Genomic DNA, 16,332 nt, shown 5'->3' on the forward strand with positions numbered 1-16,332 from the left:
GGGTCTTCGTTGTGGAGCCTGTAATAGTTTTCCAACAAGGCAGCTGTTTCAGGAGTAATGCCCTGGAGGTAGTGGGTTCTGCAGCCTCTCGGTATGGAGGCCCGTGAGCAGGTTTTCACTATTTCAATAAAATGTTCGTATTCCTCAGGGACTGGCGCGACCGATGTGATCATGTCGTCTAACATGTCTGAGAATTTAGTCCAATCTGCCTTTCTGAAGTTGTATCTTCGTTTAAATCGAACTTCCTGAGGCCTTATTGTTGGGAACAGTTGGCATATTATTGGTCGGTGCTGTGTGTTTGGGATTGGTGGTCCCACTGATTTGGTGCATTGCTGTACGATGCTGTCGCTCACAAATAAGAGGTCTGGGTTATAACCTCGGTGCCATCTCCCGCTGTTGTAGGATGGTGGGAGCTTGCTATCATGGATGAGTGATAGTTTGTGCAGTTCAGACCAGGACAGGACAGCCTCTCCATTTCTGTCCTCTTGGGCATAGCCCCATACATGGCTATGGCTGTTGAAGTCACCAATTACTACCGCCCTTTGGTGCCTATCAAAGTTCTCGGGGGAGGAGAAGCAGAAATCTTCATTTGGGGGCTTGTACACAGAGGTGATGGTGATGTTATTAAGCTCTACTGTTATAACCTCGATATTGTTTTCTTCAGTGTTGTGGGCACTGCTGACTTGGAGGCCTGGTTTGACAAAGACAGCACTTCCATACTGCGCATGTGGTCTTTCCGCTACTAGGATCATTCCTGGAACTTTGGGTCGTTTCTGTTGTTCATCCCTGTGTGTTTCTTGGACACACAGCACGTCACATTTCTTATCTCGGCACAGTTCATAGAGCAGTTGTTCTTTGGCAGCTGACATGCCTTCGATGTTGATTGAGATTATTGTCATGGTTGGTCCTGAAAAGGACCGTTGGTTGTTTTGCTTCCTTGTTTGCATGCTTCAAGTCGTCTCCGGTCGTCTCATCACACTGCTTGATCAGAACTACAAGGCTTTGCTCCAATCTGGCTGGATAAGAGCAGAACTCACAAAAGCTGGAAGCACACTGCAATATATTGTTTCAGAGCTGGTTTGTCTATTATTTTATAGCCACATCAGACAATGTCCTCAAGGTGGAACTATGAACTTTCCCCTCATGAGCCTGTACTACGAGGGGGTAAAAAGTGTGTGAACTTCAACTACAAAGTCTTCCCATAAAAAAAAACAAAACAAGGTTTTGCCCAAGCTGCCTTGATTTTCTAAATAAATCAGATTAGACTTGATTTCCTGGAACTACAGCTTTAAGGCATATATTAAATCACATTGCATGTGAAAATCCAATGAAGAATCCTGTAGTGCCTTAAAGATTAACAAGTGTGCTACTACATGCATTTTCATGGAGTATATCGCCCTGCATCACATGAGAGAGAGATTGTGTGTGTGTGTGGATACGGCTAGCATTCTGTTGGGGATTTATAAGTGAGATGAAGAGTTGCAAAGAGCTGGGTATGTTTAGTTTGCAGAAGAGAAGGCTGTGAGGAGACATGATGACCATGTATAAATGCATGAGGAGAAGTCATAGGGAGGAGGGAGCAAGCTTGTTTTCTGCTGTCCTGGAGACTAGGACGCGGAGCAATCGCTTTAAACTACAAAAAAGGAGATTCCACCTGAACATGAGGAGGAACTTCCTAACTTGTGAGAGCTGTTCAGCAGAGGAATTCTCTGCCCCGGAGTGTGGTGGAGGCTCCTTCTTCAGAGGCTTTTAAACAGAGGCTGGATGGCCATCTGTTGGGAGTGCTTTGAATGCCATTTTCCTGCTTCTTGCCAAGGGGCTGGTCTGCAAGACCCACAAGGTCTCTTCCAACTCAATGATTCTATATCCATATTTACTTTATGGACTGCAATAATGTTGTTATGTAAGTGTCTATTGTGCAGAAAGTATTGATAGGTAGAATTGCTGGCCATTTTGCATTACTTAATATTAGAAAGTGGAGCCCCCGGTGGCTCAGTGGGTTAAAGCCAGAGTCAGACATGACTGGACTTAATGTCAGGGGACTACCTTTACCTTAATATTAGAAAGTACCTGCTCTTGAAAACCAGACAGGGACTTCCAGATACTTCTCTATCTGAAAATTCATTTCTTGCAGTTTTTGTCAGTATATGTGCAAGCTTTAGAGCCCCAAGGCAAAACCTGTGTCCTATTGCTGTTCCCCAGCCACTCGAGGCAGTGAGGTCAGAAGGAAATCACAGTGGACCTTTGGTATCTGCTGGGGTTTGTTACCGGGACCCCCTGTGAATATCGAAATCCACAAATGCTCGTCTGATTATATACAACGACATAGCACAGCCAAGTTATAAGCTGTTTTCTGAACACTAGGAGGGGGTTGATCTAATCTCACTGGGGGCCACCACCAAGGGGCCACCATCGAGAAGGCCCTGTCTCTCATCCCCACCAACCATACCTGCAAGGGCAGTGGGACCGAGAACAGGATCTCTCCAGCCGATCTTAATACTCTAATTGGCTCATAAAGGGAGATGCATTTGGACAGGTAAGCTGGCCATTCACAAAACTACTGATGATAACACAAGCACTCCTGACATGAGCAATGGAAAGTGTAAAAAGTGGAAGGCTTAATGTGGTGAGTGTGCAAGACTGCAGACTAAGTGGAGGCTCGTATGCCTGAATACTTCTCTGTGCAAAATATAAGAACACGTTATCATTGTCACCATCTCAGAACATGGAAGTCTGGAAAAACAGATTGGTGCAGGACTCTGCAACTAAGAGTAAACTCAAATGATTTTTTTTAAGCTGGACCATAAAGAACTATACTTTGTCTACCTTTTCCCTTGAACATTTGCTATGTACAAGAATTGACTTTTTATTGTCCAATGGCAAGTCCAGATCTCTATTTAGATTATATACAGAACTTCATATGATGTTGGAAGGCAGCTCCCATTTATTCTTAGGATGTCAAAGAGAGGGCAGCCAACTGGTGTAGGTGTTGTTTTTGAAGTGAAGAAAAATACACAGGTTAATCTTTCTGAGTGAAGGCAAACTATGCCTACAGAGTACATACAAGGCTTGAAGAATACTTTGGCGAGCAATCAAAACCATGGGATTTGGAACCACACATTTGTTCCACCAACACCTACACCAGTGACGGGGAACACTGTAATTCAGGAATGGGCAGATTTTCACCTTGTAGCGTCTAGAGTTTTGTTCTAACTGGAACCTGGTGGCTGATCAACCAGAATCATGTGCAAAAGAGGAGCTCAAGGGCAGAGTTGTAGGAGAAAAGAACAGACACAAAATGGGTCCTCGGGCAACTTATCCACAGTATTAATATTTTAAAATACTTTTTGGTTTTCAAATTTCTATATTATTGAACTTTTGAATTCAACTTTTATTTAGCTTTATGTGTTACACCCCAACTTTCTGTATTACCTTTGTTTGCTTTGTGTTGGGTTTTTTCTTCTGTTCCACCTGGGGCAAAGTCACCAGATTCTACAACCCACACAATAACTGCATGTACAGACAGAATTTACATCTAAGTTATCACTGATCAGAGTTTCCTTCTAACAGGAGACCTAGACAAAGCACCAATTCATGCTAATATTTTGTAAGCACACACTACAGTTGAGAGAGGGCACTCAGCCAGGTCAGAAACTTCATATTATTTTTATTATTTAAACTATTGTCAAGTCAGAAATCAGGGACAGACCTTCTAGTAGACAGAATGAAACAATGCGTTGTCGAAGCCTTTCATGTCCAGGAATCACTGGGTTGCTGTGAGTTTTCCGGACTGTATGGCCATGATCCAAAAGCATTCTCTCCTGACATTTCACCCACATCTATGGCAGATTCTCAACATCTGAGGATGCCTGCCATAGATGTGGGCAAAATGTCTGGAGAGAATGCTTCTGGAACATGGCCATACAGCCCAGAAAACTAACAGGAACTCAGAATGAAACAGTTTCCAAAAGCAGCAGAAATCATTCCCTTGATCTCTATTCCTTTATATTGTCACTGTCTTTCATGGATACCATCCCATCATCAGTCTTATCATATACCATAGTTTGGCTGTCCGTCCAAGCACTTTCTGTACATAGAACAGTAACAGGTAGATTCTTGTTCCTAAGTTAAAGAAGTGAAATATCTTGGGCCAGATCTTTCAAAAATGCATCACAGTCTACAGAAACTACATGAGCATTCCCTAGAAAATCCAGATACACCTTATGCCCTTCTCTGTTTTAAGAACAGTGGATTATGGTAACAAGTAACTTTTCCAAGTTCTGTATATCACAAACAAATGTGTGGAAGCACTAGGAATATTAAAGAGTTAAGGAAGGTAATCCTTTTTTCCGATAGGGTTGTTTTTAGTTTCATATTTCATATTCCACTGGCAACAAAGATCCGCATAGTCAAAGCAATGGTATTCCCCATAGTAACCTTCGGATGTGAGAGCTGAACCATAGGGAAGGCTGAGTGAAGGAAGATAGATGCTTTTGAATTGTGGTGTTGGAGGAAAGTTCTGAGAGTGCCTTGGACTGCAAGAAGATCCAACCAGTCCATACTTCAAGAAATAAAGTCTGACTGCTCATTGGAGGGAAGGATAGTAGAGGCAAAGATGAAGTATTTTGGTCACATCATGAGAAGAAAGGAAAGCTTAGAGAAGACAACGACGCTGAGGAAAATGGAAGAAAAAAGGAAGAGGGGCCGACCAAGGGCAAGATGGATGGATGGTATCCTTGAAGTGACTGGATTGACTCTGAAGGAGCTGGGGGAGGTGACAGACGACAGGGAGCTCTGGTGTGGGATGGTCCATGAGGTCATGAAGTCAGAAGCGACTGAACGAATGAACAGCAACAATTTCATTGCTCATTGTTGTTTCACCTCAAGTTATATTCAACTTCTCAAGACTTGCTCAAGGTCAGCCAGTGGGTTTTCACAACTGAATGGAGATTCAATCTCTGTTTTCCAGTCATAGTTGAACACTCAAACCATGAAAGGATACTTACGGATACGTAAGCAGCTATTCCTTACTATCACATAAACACATATGCACAGCTTTTGGAAGTCAGAAAAATGGAAGAAAAAAGCCCCTGTTGGTGCAATGGGTTAACCTCTTGTGCTGGCAAGACTGCTGACTGAAAGGTCAGTGGTTCAAATCCGGGGAGTGAGGTAAGCTCCTGTCTGTCAGCTCCAGCTTCTCATGCAGGAACATGAGAAAAGCCTCATACAGGATAGTAAAACAGCCATGCATCCCCTGTGCAACGTCCTTGCAGATGTCCAATTCTCACCCCACTCCCCGGATTCAAACTGCCAACCATTCGATCAGCAGTCTTGCTGGCACAAGCGTTTAACCCACTGTGCCACCAGGAACTCCAGTCCTGTGAATGCTTACTTGGGAATAGGAGCCCCCGGTGGTGCAATGGGTTAAACGCTTGTGCGGCAAGACTGCTGACTGAAAGGTTGGCAGTTTGAATCTGGGGAGTGGAGTGAGTTCCCATCTGTCAGCTCCAGCTTGTCATGTGGGGACATGAGAGAAGCCTCCCAAAAGGATGGTAAAACATCAAACATCTGGGCGTCCCCTGGGAAACATCCTTGCAGACGTCCAATTCTCTCACACAATCTACAATTTCTCAAGTGGCTCCTGACACAGAAAAATAAACCTTGGGAATAAGCCTCATTGAGTACTAGCCTTTCGCCTGAGTAAACAGATACTGGGTGTATTGTTACAGCCCAGGCACAAAATTAATTCAGAATACTATAGTACAAAGTTAATACCTCTGCAGGAAACAACCATAACTTTAACTGGGAAAGTCCACCATTTGCAACATGCTGACTCTTAAATTAATTATGGGTACCAAAAATGCTCTGAGTGTGCTGGGGGAGAAGCGATTACAATTATAAAGGCAATTACTTACTTATTTGAATTTCCTGATTAGTCACAGAGCGGTGCCATGTTTTTAAAACAGAAATAACAATTTGTTCTTGTAAAGGAGGTGCGCAGAATGATGCGTCTCTTCCCTATCATTCTGCAGCACCTGTATTGAATAAACACTTCATGATGATTTGGACTCGAGGCACAACTTGCAGGACTCTAAACTGCACAACCACAGATAGATATTGTCACTCTAGCATTGTTGTGGCTGCTTACCTTACAGGGAAAGAAAAGCCAGAAAAACAGGAGCTTTGTACACCTCTGTTGACTCTTTCTATTGCTTGTTTCATCACTGTAGTTGTATTGCTGCTTAGAGATTATATGTTTGTGTATGCTTTTTCTGAGTGTGTGTGTCAGGAGCGACTTGGAGAAACTGCAGTTTCTCAAATCGCTCTTAACACGAAAAAAAATTCACAGGACTGCAGATTCAAACTTCCATCCATGGTTACGTGAATGGCCTGGAATTGCAACAGGCATAGAAATGGGTTCATATGACACCCAGGAAATGTGATGTAACAACCAACTCTCAGACCCCTTCCACACAGTTGAATAAAATCCTGCTCTGAACTGGAATATTTGGCAGTGTGGAAGGGCCCTTGGATGAAGACCAGGCTCAAAGCCTTACCCATCTACAATGCTCACTGGCTGCCCTATCCACAAGTAGCCCAGGGTATTTTAGATCAGAATAGTGTAGCCCAGCCACAGACAAACTTCGGCCCTCCAGGTGTTTTGGACTTCAACTCCCACAATTCCTAACAGCAGGGACTGTTAGGAATTGTGAGAGTTGAAGTCCAAAACATCTGGAGGGTCAAAGTTTGCCCATGCCTGGTGCAGCCAGTCAATGAACACATAGTAGCCAAATCAAATTGTTTGCCAGGAGGGAAAAAATGGAGAGGCACCACTTCCAAGTCAATACAAATCCAACAACAAAGTACTCAAAATCTACTGCCTGAGGTGGCTGCCTCACTCTCTCTCAATCTGCTTGAAGGCTGGGCCTGCTATTTCTCTATCTCTCAGAAGAACCAGGTTTGCTGGAGGGGAAAAATACGGGTGTGGACAACGAACCAGCAGAGTACACCAGCTTCATTGCCCAAGGAGGAAAAACAGTGCACACACAGGCAGTGAATCAAGAAAACTGAACACCTGAGCAAAAACACACAAAACTTGTAAATAAAACTAAGTTGGAAACCTGAACCAATAGAAACTATTCTATAAGGGAGCCAAAGGGCAACAAGCAAGATGTCTGATGATGCCTGTCATAGATGCAGCTGAAACGTCAGGAGAGAATGCTTCTCGAACCCAGAAAACACAAAACAATGCAACCAAGGTGTCTCTTTGATGCATGTACACAGTAGAATCCATGCAGTGTGCCTCCACTTTAACTGCCATGGCTCAATACTATGAAACCATAATAATAACAAAGCTTATTGAGTTGTAGTTGTACAAGGTACCATGGGAGTTGTAGTTCTACAAGATCTTTAGCCTTATCTGCCAAACTATGCTGGTGCCTCACCAAATGACAACTCCAAGGAGTCTATAATATTGAGCCAATGCAATTAAAAGTGGTGTCAAATTGCATTAATTCTTCAATCTAGATCAGGCATGGGCAAACTTAGGCCTTCCAGGTCATTGGAGGGAAGGATGACCTGGAAGGACTCCAACTCCCACAATTCCTAACAGCCTTCGGACTTTTTTACTTTTTCCTCTCAGCTGAGGAAGAAAAGGAAGGGTCCTGAGGCTGTTAGGGATTGTGGGAGTTGGGAGTCCAAAAGGAAGGGGTCTGAGGCTGTTAGGGATTGTGGGAGTTGGAGTCCAAAACAACTTGGCATAAGCCGCTGAGGGGGAAATGGAAGGGTCCTGAGGCTGTTAGGAATTGTGGGAGTTGGAGTCCAAAAGGAAGGGGCCTGAGGCTGTTAGGGATTGTGGGAGTTGGAGTCCAAAACAACTTGGCAGAAGCCGCTGAGGGGGAAAAGGAAGGGTCCTGAGGCTGTTAGGAATTGTGGGAGTTGGAGTCCAAAAGGAAGGGGCCTGAGGCTGTTAGGGATTGTGGGAGTTGGAGTCCAAAACAACTTGGCAGAAGCCGCTGAGGGGGAAAAGGAAGGGTCCTGAGGCTGTTAGAAATTGTGGGAGTTGGAGTCCAAAAGGAAGGGGCCTGAGGCTGTTAGGGATTGTGGGAGTTGGAGTCCAAAACAACTTGGCAGAAGCCGCTGAGGGGGAAAAGGAAGGGTCCTGAGGCTGTTAGGAATTGTGGAAGTTGGAGTCCAAAAGGAAGGGGCCTGAGGCTGTTAGGAATTGTGGGAGTTGGAGTCCAAAACACCTGGAGGGCAGGCGCAAGTTTGGCCAAGCCTGGTGTACATGCCCCCTTTTTGACCATAGAATCCTAGAGTTGGGAGAGACCTCGTGGGCCATCCAGTCCAACCCTCTGCCAAGAAGCAGGAAAACCGCATTCAAAGCACCCCGGACAGATGGCCATGCCGACTCTGCTTAAAAGACCACTCCTTCCTTCCTCATTTGCCCCATTCAGAAAAATACAAAAACCAAGAGGCACTTTTCAAGCCTAAGTCCTGGAGTGGTGAAGACTCAATGCATTTCGACACCCCTTTAAATGCTATGTACTTTCCTCCTTCTCCCAAGTCTCCATAGCGTTTGAAAAAAGCGGGATCGCACCGCACTGTGTGGGGGCACCCCAAAGCATACTCCTTTCTTTCCATTTAGAATAAACGAAGGGGAGCGGGGGGAAAGAAAGCCCATTTCCATGCCTCTTGCCTAACCCTGGCAATGGAGGAGCACCGAACTCCCCAAGGCAGGAGTCGCAACTTCAATGGCTCCCGTCCTGTGCTGAAGGCTTCCCAGCAAACAGGGGGTGCAGCACACCCGGGAGATCTCTCTCCCCCCCCCCCCCCGGCCAATCCCGGGTCCACGCACCTTGGTGATGAGGAGGGGCTCTCCGTGCTCGCGCCCGCCTTTCAAGGTGAAGCCCCAAGGCGCGCCCCCGCGGAGCTGGACTTCCACCAGCCTGCTGGGCTCCGGGGCCAGAGGGAAGAGGCTCCCCGGCTCGGGCAAGAAGGGCGCCGCGGGCTTCGCCACCGCCTCCGGGAAGCTCTCCGCGCCCCGCAGCGCCGGCTCCTCCATGGCCGACCGCCTCGCAAGTGCCGCCTCCCTCCTTCCCTCCTTCCTCCCAGGCTCCGCTCCCAGGAGGGAGGAAGGGAAGGGAGGCAGGGCAAGGCGAGGCGAGGCGAGGCGAGGCAAACCCCTCTCGGGTCAGGACTCCTCCTCCTCCTCCTTCTCCATGGGCGCCGCCCCTGCCTCTGAGTGGATGGCACGCAGTCCCCACGTTACAAACAACATAGCCTCCTGTAGGTTTCTTCTCAAGTTCAGTGTGTCTGTCCCAACAGGTACATTTGGTCAGCATAACTCCAGCCACACACGCACGAACAAACACATACACGGTGACTAAAATGATCCAGGGTCTGGAGAACAAGCCCTATGAGGAGCGGCTTAAAGAGAAGGAGCCCCTGGTGGTGTAATGGGTTAAACCCTTGTGCCAGCAGGCAGGATTGAAGACCGGTAGGTCGCAGGTTCGAATCGCGGGGCCAGCTGGGATGAGCTCCCTCTGTCAGCTCTAGCTCCCCATGGGGTGGGTGACATGAGAGAAGCCTCCCACAAGGGTGGTAAAATATCAGACTCTCAGGGCGTCCCCTGGGCAACGTCCTTGCAGACGGCCAGTTCTCTCACACCAGAAGTGACTTGCAGTTTCTCAAGTCACTTCTGACGGGTGAAAAAAAAAGCCTGCAGAAGAGAAGGCTGAGAGGAGACATTATGAGGGCCGTGGATACTTCTCCATTTACTTATCTCACCCAGGGTTTTGTCAATCTTTTTCTGTGCATTTGGCCTGCCCACTGTGCTTTTATTTTATTCCTTCATCACGTTATTTTGCATCTGCTTACTTCATTTTCTGCTATTTTCTGTATTTTATTTTGATGTTATTATTTGCTGTTTGTACTTTTATTTTATTTTGTTGTACTGTAATTCTGGGCTTGGCCTCATGTTAGCCGCCCGGAGTCCCCTTTGGGGAGATGGTGGTGGGGTATAAATAAATATGATGATGACGATGATGATGATTGGAATAGATTATTATTATTATTATTATTATTATTATTATTATTATTATTGGAATATAATAATACTATTATTATTCATAGGAAGGAGGAAATAGGATTGTTTTCTGCTGCCCTGGAGACTAAGGCATGGAAAAATGGCTTCAAAATACAAGAAAGGAGATTCCACCTGAACATTAGGAAGAACTTTCTGACTGAGAGATGTTCAGCAGTGGAACTCTCTGCCTCGGTGTGTGGTGGAGGCTCATTCTTTGGCGGCTTTTCAGCAGAAGCTGGATGGCCATCTGTCAAGAGTGCTGCAATTTTCCTGTTTCTTTGCAGAGGGTTGGATAGGATGGCCCATGAGGGGCCCTTCCACATATCCCTATATCCCAGAATATCAAGGCAGAAAATCCCACAATATCTGCTTTGAACTGGGTTATCTGAATCCCACAAATAATGTGGGATTTCCTGCCTTGATATTCTGGGATATAGGGCTGTGTGGAAGGACCCGAGGTTTCTTCCAATTCTATGATTCTATGATTATATATATAGAAAGAGAGCTACAGATATAGATCTATAACTCTAAGATGGTTTTGAAAGGCAGCAGATTACAGGAGCTGTCTTCATTTTTCTTCCTCTCTCTTTTTAATTTTCCTTTCCCCCCTTTTTTCTTTTTCTTACTTTTTTAAAACTTCTTTTACTTTTCCCACTTTCTTTAGTCATATTGTTCACTCACTTTTTATGTAAAAAATATTTTATATTTTTTTCTTTTCTGGAATTCTTTTTAATTCTCAATTAAAAAATTATTTTAAAAACGTAAAATATCACAAAGGACTACTACCTCATAGAAAATCTGCTACAAAACAGGAGCTTTTTTGTTGAATTCCAGTGCCAGAGAAGCAGATGGCCAAAACAGAAGAACAGCCTGCCTCTGGGGGAGCGTGCTTGCTCCATCAATGTTTAACATTTACACAAATGACTAGCCACTACCAGAATTGACAGTGATTTTCATCTGCGCTGATGATCATGTCATCACCACCCAAGCAGAGAGCTTTGAAATGGTTGAACAGAAGCTCTCCAAAGCCTGAGGTGCTTTGCAGCATGCCAAAATACCAGGGAGTAACCCTGGACCATGCTCTGACTTACAAGAAGCACTGCTTATCAAGCACTAAGTGGGCACTAGAAACATACAAAAGCTGACTGGCACAACCTGGGGATCACAACCAGACACAGTGAAGACATCTGTCCTTGCGCTTTGCTACTCTGCTGCTAGGTAGGCATGCTTAGTGTGGAACACATCTCACCACGTTAAAACAGTGGATGTGTCTCTTAATGAGCCATGCCGCTTTATCACAGGACATCTATGTCCCACACCACTGGAGATATTATACTGTTCAGCTGGTATTGCACCACCTGACATCCGTCGGGAAGTAGCAGCCAGCAATGAAAGGACCAAGACAGTGACATCTCCAGCCCATCCCCTATTCAGATAGCATGCCAATGACTTAAATCAAGAAACAGCTTCCTAAGATCGAGAGAGATACTCACGGAACACCTCAGCAAAGGAGAATCCAAAAGTGGCAGGTTAAAATCCAGCACCTTAATCAGCAGCTGAGACCAGATGAGAATCTCCCTGAAGTTACTGGGATTTAAAGTTCACCTATAATTCATCATCTGTTTCCAAAAAGGAAGAGAAGGACAGGCAGAGAGTTCTTTAGCCTTCTCTGCCAAAGGGGTTCCTAAGAAAATATGTGTTTTCTGATGGTCTTTGGCGACCCCTCTGAAACCTCCTCGTGACCCCCCCCTTCAGATTGAGAAACACTGATCTATAGCTATCTAATCTACCTTTTAGTTTGGGATAGCATAGGGAAGGGTTAAGTTAAAGCTAAAGGTTTCTCCTTGACATTAAGTGTAGTTGTGTCCGACTCTGGAGGGTGGTGCTCATCTCTATTTCTAAGCCGGAGAGCAGGTGCTGTCGGTAGAAGCCTCCAAGATCATGTGGCCAGTATGGAGCACCGTTACCTTCCTGCCAGAGTGGTATATGTGTATGTTACAGGAAGAAATTATATAAGGGACCTCGATTGATAATGAGTGTGGCCCTGGGTGGGGGGACGGACCCATATAGCCCTTGAGACACACAAAGTCATGAAGTTTATTGTATATATGCTAATTATTTTCAACTTATGATAATCCTAAAACCAGTCTATAATTGTTTCTGGGGGGGCGGGGGTGACACGATTTGTTCAAAAAGGGTTTGCCATCGCTGTCTTATGTGCCTAGGAAAATGTGACTTGCTCAAAGTCACCCATTGAGTTTCCACGCTTGGGTGGGACCACTGGGGGTGGTGCTCACCTCCATTTCTAAGAGAAAGAACCGGAATTGACCACAGACACCTCCAAGGTCATGTGGCCAGCATGACTGCATGGAGCGCCTTTACTTTCCCGCCAGAGCAGTACCTGTTGATCTACTCACATCTGCATGTTTTTGAGCTGCTATGTTGGCAAAAGCTGGGCCTAATAGTGGGAGCTCACCACGCCTCCCAGATTTGAACCACCAACCTTCCAGTCAGCAAGTTCTACAGCTTAGTGGTTTAACCCACTGTGTCACTGTGGGCACTAGGAAACAGTTAAAACAATTGAAAAGTTTATTTTGCCATCTATGCCCATTCAGAAGATTTCACCTCTCTTCCCATCCCTATGATAATTGAATTTTGAAAAATTATGGAAACACGTTTCAGTGGAGACATCTTTCTTTCCCCCGTGATAACTCTTTCAGGCGTGAATTTCCCTTCCGAGGGTTCTCTCACTTCCAGCCCCGTTCTTAACCATGAGTCGTTTGTAAATCTGGTATTTGTAATTCAACAACTCCCTCTCTATGTAAATTATTTGAAAAGAGAGGGATGGTCTTCACCTTCCTCTGAGGCCTAGTGAATGTGACTTGAGACTTAGGCCTCTTCCACACAGCCCTATATCCCAGAATATCAAGGCAGGAAATCCCACATTATCTAAGGTGGACTCGGATAACCCAGTTCAAAGCAGACATTGTGGGGTTTTCTGCCTTGATATTCTGGGATATAGGGCTATGTGGAAGGGCCCACAGCTGAATGAAATCCCCCATGATCTGCTTTGAACTGGAATATGTGACAGTGTGGACTCAGGGCCCTTCCACACAGCCCTATATCCCAGAATATCAAGGCAGATATTTCCACATCAAAGCAGAAGTTCCCACATTGGAGTCCACACTCAGATAACCCAATTCAAAGCAGATATTGTGGGATATTCTGCCTTGATATTCTGAGTTATATGGCTGTGTGGAAGGGAATGGGACTCCATTTCGCTAAGGGCCTTTCTACACAACCCTCTATCCCAGAATATCAAGTGTGGACTCAGATAACCCAGTTCAAAGCAGGGATTTTCTGCCTTGATATTCTGGGATATAGGGCTATGTGGAAGGGGCCTCAGGGTAACGACTGATTGAAGAATTGTGTTTAAAAGGTGGAGGGTGTCCATGTGTTCCTCTGAGGCTGAGTGGGCTTTGCTCAAAGCAACACAGCAGGCCGAACAGCTGGGTGAGGAGACAAACTCTGGTGATTGAGGCCTTCCAGCCCTTAAGCCATGATGCCCTTTTGGGAAATGCATGCCAAAATCACCTTGAGCAGGAACAGTCACAATGTTAGGTTAAATGGCTGACTGGTGAAAGTGTCATAATGAGAACAGTACCATCCATGGGAACAGGAAAGGAAAGGAAGAAAGGCCTGGCCCCAAAAGTTCACCTTCGCCCCATGTCAGCCCTGCAACCAAAACAAGACCCGATATTGTACAAATTCAGTGAAACTCAATGGGAGGGATCGTTAGCCCTGCTTAACAACAACAACAACAACAACAACAACTGGCACAAGCCAGTAAAGGTGGTCCCAGTGGTGATCGGCACACTGGATGCAGTGCCTAAAGACCTTGGCCTGCACTTAAACACAATCGGCACTGACAAAATTACCATCTGCTAGCAATTATAAGCAATTAAAAAAATGTATCAATCATGTATTCCAGTTCAAAGCAGATAATCTGGATTTTATATGGCAGTGCAGATGGGGCCTGAGTGGGACAAGCCAATTTTCATAAGCCTCTGTCCAGGGAGGCCATCAAAACTGTCCACTTGCCTGCAGCGCCCATGGCGGTGCTTGTCTTGGGTTCAAATAATGCATTTGCCAAACTAGCAACTACATGGGATGGATACATTTGCTTCTGAATTTTTATTCACTGTTAAAGATGACATGGGAGCTGGTTAGGACATTTGAACTACACATGTGCACATTAGCTATGTGAAAGTACCAAGTGATGTTTACTTATGCAATAGTGCTTCTCTGCTCCCTATAACAACCCACACTCACACTTCAAGTTTCAGTTGAAAATGTTAAACTGATGGATGCCACTAAGATATGGAAAAGATTTTGCACTGTTGTTTAAGATCTGACATGGGCTTGGAGCAACCACGAAGCAACACACCAAGGCAGGGCACCCTTGCCTTTAAACTACCGTTCCCATCAGTCCCTCCTTGTCTGCCTGGTGTTAAAGGAGCACTACTCCTCAATATTTGGGGGACCAGGAGCCCCACCCCCCGCAAAGGCCCCAATGTCCAGGGTGGAAACTGCCTTTGGTCTTTTGACCTTGGGTTTTTCAGTTATGGACAACATTCTAAACGGTTTCAGAACTCAAAAGAGCGGTTTCCACGGCGTTCAAAGATCATCGCTGCTGGTCTGTTGTTCAGGTGCATCTTGGACAGATCGCAAGCCAGGTTCAGCTCTTGCGTCTCAAAGAGCCCGTACCATATTCCGGTCTCCTGCTTCAGAGATCAGCAGCCATATTCGAGTCTCTTGTTTCAGGTCAGAAACCCACTTGAAAGAGCTGGGGAAGCCATTCTTTGTTGATATCTATCCCCTGGTTGAACCCCATCCCGCACAGGTCCAGTCCTCATTCCCTGGCCTTCCTTGTGACTGATCAGGAACACTTCTGTGTTGTCTGGATCACTCCTTAATTTCTTTGCCCTCATTCAGTCCATCCCTGGCAACAGACAAAATGTCAGCAGGAGGAATAAATCTTGACATGTGTTACAGCAGAGTATCCATTTCTGTGGGTTGAGTGGGGCATGGGGCCATTTGCCACAGAAAAAGGTTTTTTGAACAATTGGAAGGGTTCAATTTTTCTGAAACAGAAGGGAGGTTTCCATGTGAGAGAATGTGCATGTGCATAGCCCCATAAATACAGTTTGCTTTGTTTCATTATCCACAGATATCTCAGCATGGAAAAGTGGCTAAGGCGGAAATTAGGCTTGGCTGAAGGCGACTTTCCAGCGGCACCTCGGCTCATCCAACTGACCTACATACGTTTCATTGGCTTCGTCCTCGTGGTCATTGGTTGGGTCCTGTGCCTGACTGCCATGGGAGTGGGTGAATATGGCATCCCATGCCTGGTACCAGTGCTGGCAAGATCTGGGTTGGGATCTGGGGAGTCTGCTTTGAGAGACCTGAAGTTGAGCCCACGGAGAGACAGTGCCTGGAATTCCAGGATGAACATTGGTCCCTCCCAAAGGAAGTTTTCATTGCACAGGACCTGATGCCTTTAGCTAATATTGTAATATCCGTAGCTCTAGCTTTCATGTCTTTTGCCTTATGGAACCTTTACCACAAAGGAAGACCAAAAAACGTTTTGTTTATTTTTTTTTCTGGGTTGGAGGAGTTCCAAATTTACTTTCTGGTTTCACCATTCTTATTCCAGTATTGTGGAATATGTATTCTGTAAAGGTAAATGAAGGGATTATGTTCCCTGAACCTTTTGATTTGCCTTATCTTCCATATGAGCAGAAGATTGGCTTTGCCATCTATGTGGGGATTTCTGCTGCAGGGTTTCAGGTAACACGTTCAGTCTTAATTCTCAGTGAGAAATGTTGGTTTAGGTCTAATAATTATGGTCCATCCAATAATTATGGTCATGCCGAAGGAATCCAGTGATGACACTAAACCCTGTCTCCGTTGTGGATCAGCCATCTCTCTTGAGATATTCAGACCTGAAGAACAAAATTTTAATGGTTAAAGGGCATATATATGCAGGGGTGTAAACATTTCAAACAGTAGCTGTTTTTATTGTATGTGGATCCCACAAATTACATTGAGCTGTTTCTGTTTTCACTTTGTGTTTTAAATATGTTTAAGTGTAGAATAAATTGTTTTTAATTCAACACATTCAAAATCAGTTGTGGCTTTGTTTTGTTTTGTCTTGTTCTGTGTTTTCAAGTGAGTGTAAGAGA

At 45.2% G+C, this 16,332-nt stretch overlaps 1 protein-coding gene and 1 pseudogene across 2 annotated transcripts in view; one reads left to right on the forward strand and one right to left on the reverse strand.

Moving 5' to 3' along the window:
- SHROOM2 (shroom family member 2) overlaps positions 1-9,156 on the reverse strand; it is a 140,128-nt gene extending 130,972 nt beyond the window's left edge. For both annotated transcript variants that reach the window (XM_060769933.2, XM_060769932.2), the window contains exon 1: positions 8,858-9,156. In XM_060769933.2, coding sequence (XP_060625916.2) covers positions 8,858-9,064 — 207 coding nt within the window. In that variant the 5' untranslated portion in view covers positions 9,065-9,156. The remainder of the gene's footprint in view (positions 1-8,857) is intronic.
- A 6,166-nt stretch (positions 9,157-15,322) lies between these two features.
- Positions 15,323-16,118, forward strand: LOC137096566 (claudin-34-like; annotated as a pseudogene).
- The last annotated feature ends 214 nt before the right edge of the window (positions 16,119-16,332 follow it).

This window comes from Anolis sagrei, chromosome 3 (assembly GCF_037176765.1).
Source record: "Anolis sagrei isolate rAnoSag1 chromosome 3, rAnoSag1.mat, whole genome shotgun sequence".
In the NCBI taxonomy this organism is placed as follows: Eukaryota; Metazoa; Chordata; class Lepidosauria; order Squamata; family Dactyloidae; genus Anolis; species Anolis sagrei.